Genomic DNA, 2,737 nt, shown 5'->3' on the forward strand with positions numbered 1-2,737 from the left:
ACAATATACAATATTATATCTTTAAAAATTTTAAATATTCTGGAAAAAAAAAATTCTCCTTAAAATATTCCATTCGAACATAGTCTTAATAGTTTGTTTGGTTGGCTAGAAAATCGATGAAAAGAAAAAGAAGGGAGAAAAAAGAAAATTGAGTAAAACAATATGTGATTCCTTTTGTTTAGTTTATAGAAAGAAAATAGTGACAGCAGAAAAATTATGAGCGTGGGTTCGATATAAACATCATCTTTTCATCCAAGTCATAAAAATGGAGAATAAACAAGGGTAAAATTATCAATTTTTATATTTTTCATAACTATCCACCCTTTGGATCACTTATTAAATCCACAACTATAATTATGTCATGTTCGTTGTGTTCTCTTCCAATCTTACACAGCCATGTATAATAGTAACACGCTTTTTTGTTGTCTGAAAGGAATCACAGAACTTGGCCATGATTTCGTTGGTGAAGGAGCTATGGAGAACCCTCCTCTTCGTTTTCTCAATCCAATTCTGGAGAATGGGGTTGCTTTGGACATTTTCCATTGTCTTTTCTCATTACCAATTAATCAAAGATTTCCTCTGTTCCCAAAGACCTAAATCATATTACAGATGTTCTCCTTGTGTAGTCCCTGTTAGGCCCGTTGCTGTTGTCACAGGTGTAAGTTTTCTTCTATTTGGCTTCAAAATCAAAACTTGAGTATGTTATGCTGATTTTGGAGTTAATTTTTTTTATATCTGATCATACATGATTGGATGTATGTTACAATGCATAAAAGTTAATTTATATTTTTATTGGATTTATCTTTTCTAAAGTTTTGGTTCATGAAGAATCATGCATCTTATGTGTTTGATGATATGTCCCATTGCATTTAAAGTACATGCCATAGTCTTTGGTTATGGAAATTTTGTTATATTATATGATTTGGGTTTCTTTTGTCGTTGTAGGCAACATCTGGCCTGGGATTTTATACTGCTTATGAACTTTCCAAAGAAGGATATGTTGTTGTGCTTGGTAATTGTTTATGCTTATGTCTTTCTCAATCCCCTCTTATTGTTATTATTTTGGGTTTTTGTTAATCATGCCAGAAATAGATTGCGTTGCGGCTAAACAAATAGCTTGTAATCCTAGTCTATGCAATGCATGCTTAAGATTCTAGTTGTGAATGCAGTTGGGCGATCGCAGCAGTTGTTGCTTGAGGTACCTTTTTTTGTACACATTTTGAGATCATGGTGATGATTTCCAATCTCCCTCTTCGTAAATTTCTGATGGGTGTTCTTGTTTGATAGGCGGAAAGAAAGATCAAAGATTGGAATAGAAATGCGCACCTCAAAGCTTTTCAGGTAGACCTGTCATCAGTTGAGTCAATAATAATGTTCAGAAAGTCCTTGCAGCAATGGCTGTCGGATTCTGATTTGCACAGCTCAATACAACTATTGATAAACTCTGCTGGAATACTTGCAACTTCACCTAGAATCACAGCTGATGGATATGATCAGTAATAAACACTCCTCTCTCTTTTTTTATCTCCCCTAACATTCGCTCATAGTATTAATTAGATTTTAGATTAGTTATCGAATGTAAAAGCCTCTTGAGGCAATGTTTGTAATGTATGATCAACATGAACTTTGTGCTACCGAAACAAGGGAAAGACGCATGAAAGTGTTGCAAAAATGAATTTATTTTCTGGGTGTCCTTGATTGAGAATAAATAGCTGTTTTGTACCAACACATTACACATTTGTCTGGCATCTTAGTTTCATAATTAATAGTGATTTTTAAAATCGATGAATGATTCACACCCTTCCTCTCAGGATGATCGGTACAAATTACATTGGTGCATTTGTTTTGACAAACCTTTTGTTACCACTTCTCGAAAGCAGTAATGTATCTTCCAGAATTGTGAATGTCACATCCTTTACTCATCGAAATGGTATGTGTAATTATTATAATCATTACTTTTTTGGTCTATATTTTTGTTTGGTGACTATGTTGCATGAGTTCGAATCTTCTCAATTAGATCACAGTGCTTCTCCTACAAACCCTGCTTAGGCACTGTTTTTCAGTTACTGATATGCAGGTTGATGATCGAACTGTATCTGGGAAAAGATTTTTGAGTTATATGCAATATCCATATGCAAACATCTATGAGTATTCTAAATGTAAGCTATATTTGATGAATTTATACAGTATGTCTTTAGACCTAATTCCTAACTAGCATATAATTTGTTGAAGTATGCCTTCTCCTCTTCACCTTTGAGCTTCATCGACAGCTTCGCTTGAGGGAAAAATCTCACCAGATCTTTGTTGCGTATGTAGTTACAAATCTTCTTACTTACGTTACCCTTTTTAGTCATATTTTCTAGTGCTATATGAAAATGTTGTTCCCAAGTGCTATGTTGTACTTTTCTTCTGTTTTGCCATTTACTTCTCCAGCTTTCATGATTAAATTAGAAAAATTAATTATTTGTGTTAAAAGTCTTGTGTTTAAGCTTCATTATTGTTAACCTTGGGTTCTACTTCACTTTAACATTCAGTTTCTGTAATGTTGACATTAGTGCTGCAGATCCTGGAGTTGTACAAACGAATATTTTGAGAGAAGTTCCATCTCTCCTTTCCTTGTTGGCCCACTTTGTACTGAAGCATTTGGGCCTCTTGCAATCCCCTGAATATGGGGTCAGTTCCATAATTGATGCTGCCCTTGCACCTCCAGTAAGTACTCTTTTCATGGTACTAAGTA

At 34.2% G+C, this 2,737-nt stretch overlaps 1 protein-coding gene across 9 annotated transcripts in view; it reads left to right on the forward strand.

Moving 5' to 3' along the window:
* LOC107605937 (dehydrogenase/reductase SDR family member on chromosome X) overlaps positions 1–2,737 on the forward strand; it is a 7,083-nt gene that overhangs the window by 1,081 nt on the left and 3,265 nt on the right. For 2 of the 9 annotated variants that reach the window (XM_016307890.2, XM_021106309.1), the window contains exons 1-8: positions 289–658; positions 946–1,012; positions 1,170–1,198; positions 1,288–1,496; positions 1,812–1,930; positions 2,064–2,159; positions 2,233–2,308; positions 2,564–2,709. In XM_016307890.2, coding sequence (XP_016163376.1) covers positions 452–658; positions 946–1,012; positions 1,170–1,198; positions 1,288–1,496; positions 1,812–1,930; positions 2,064–2,159; positions 2,233–2,308; positions 2,564–2,666 — 906 coding nt within the window. In that variant the 5' untranslated portion in view covers positions 289–451 and the 3' untranslated portion in view covers positions 2,667–2,709. The other 7 variants (XM_021106308.1, XM_021106307.1, XM_016307885.2 and 4 more) reach the window with 6 other exon arrangements.

Source organism: Arachis ipaensis, chromosome B07 (genome assembly GCF_000816755.2).
Source record: "Arachis ipaensis cultivar K30076 chromosome B07, Araip1.1, whole genome shotgun sequence".
NCBI classification, from domain to species: Eukaryota; Viridiplantae; Streptophyta; class Magnoliopsida; order Fabales; family Fabaceae; genus Arachis; species Arachis ipaensis.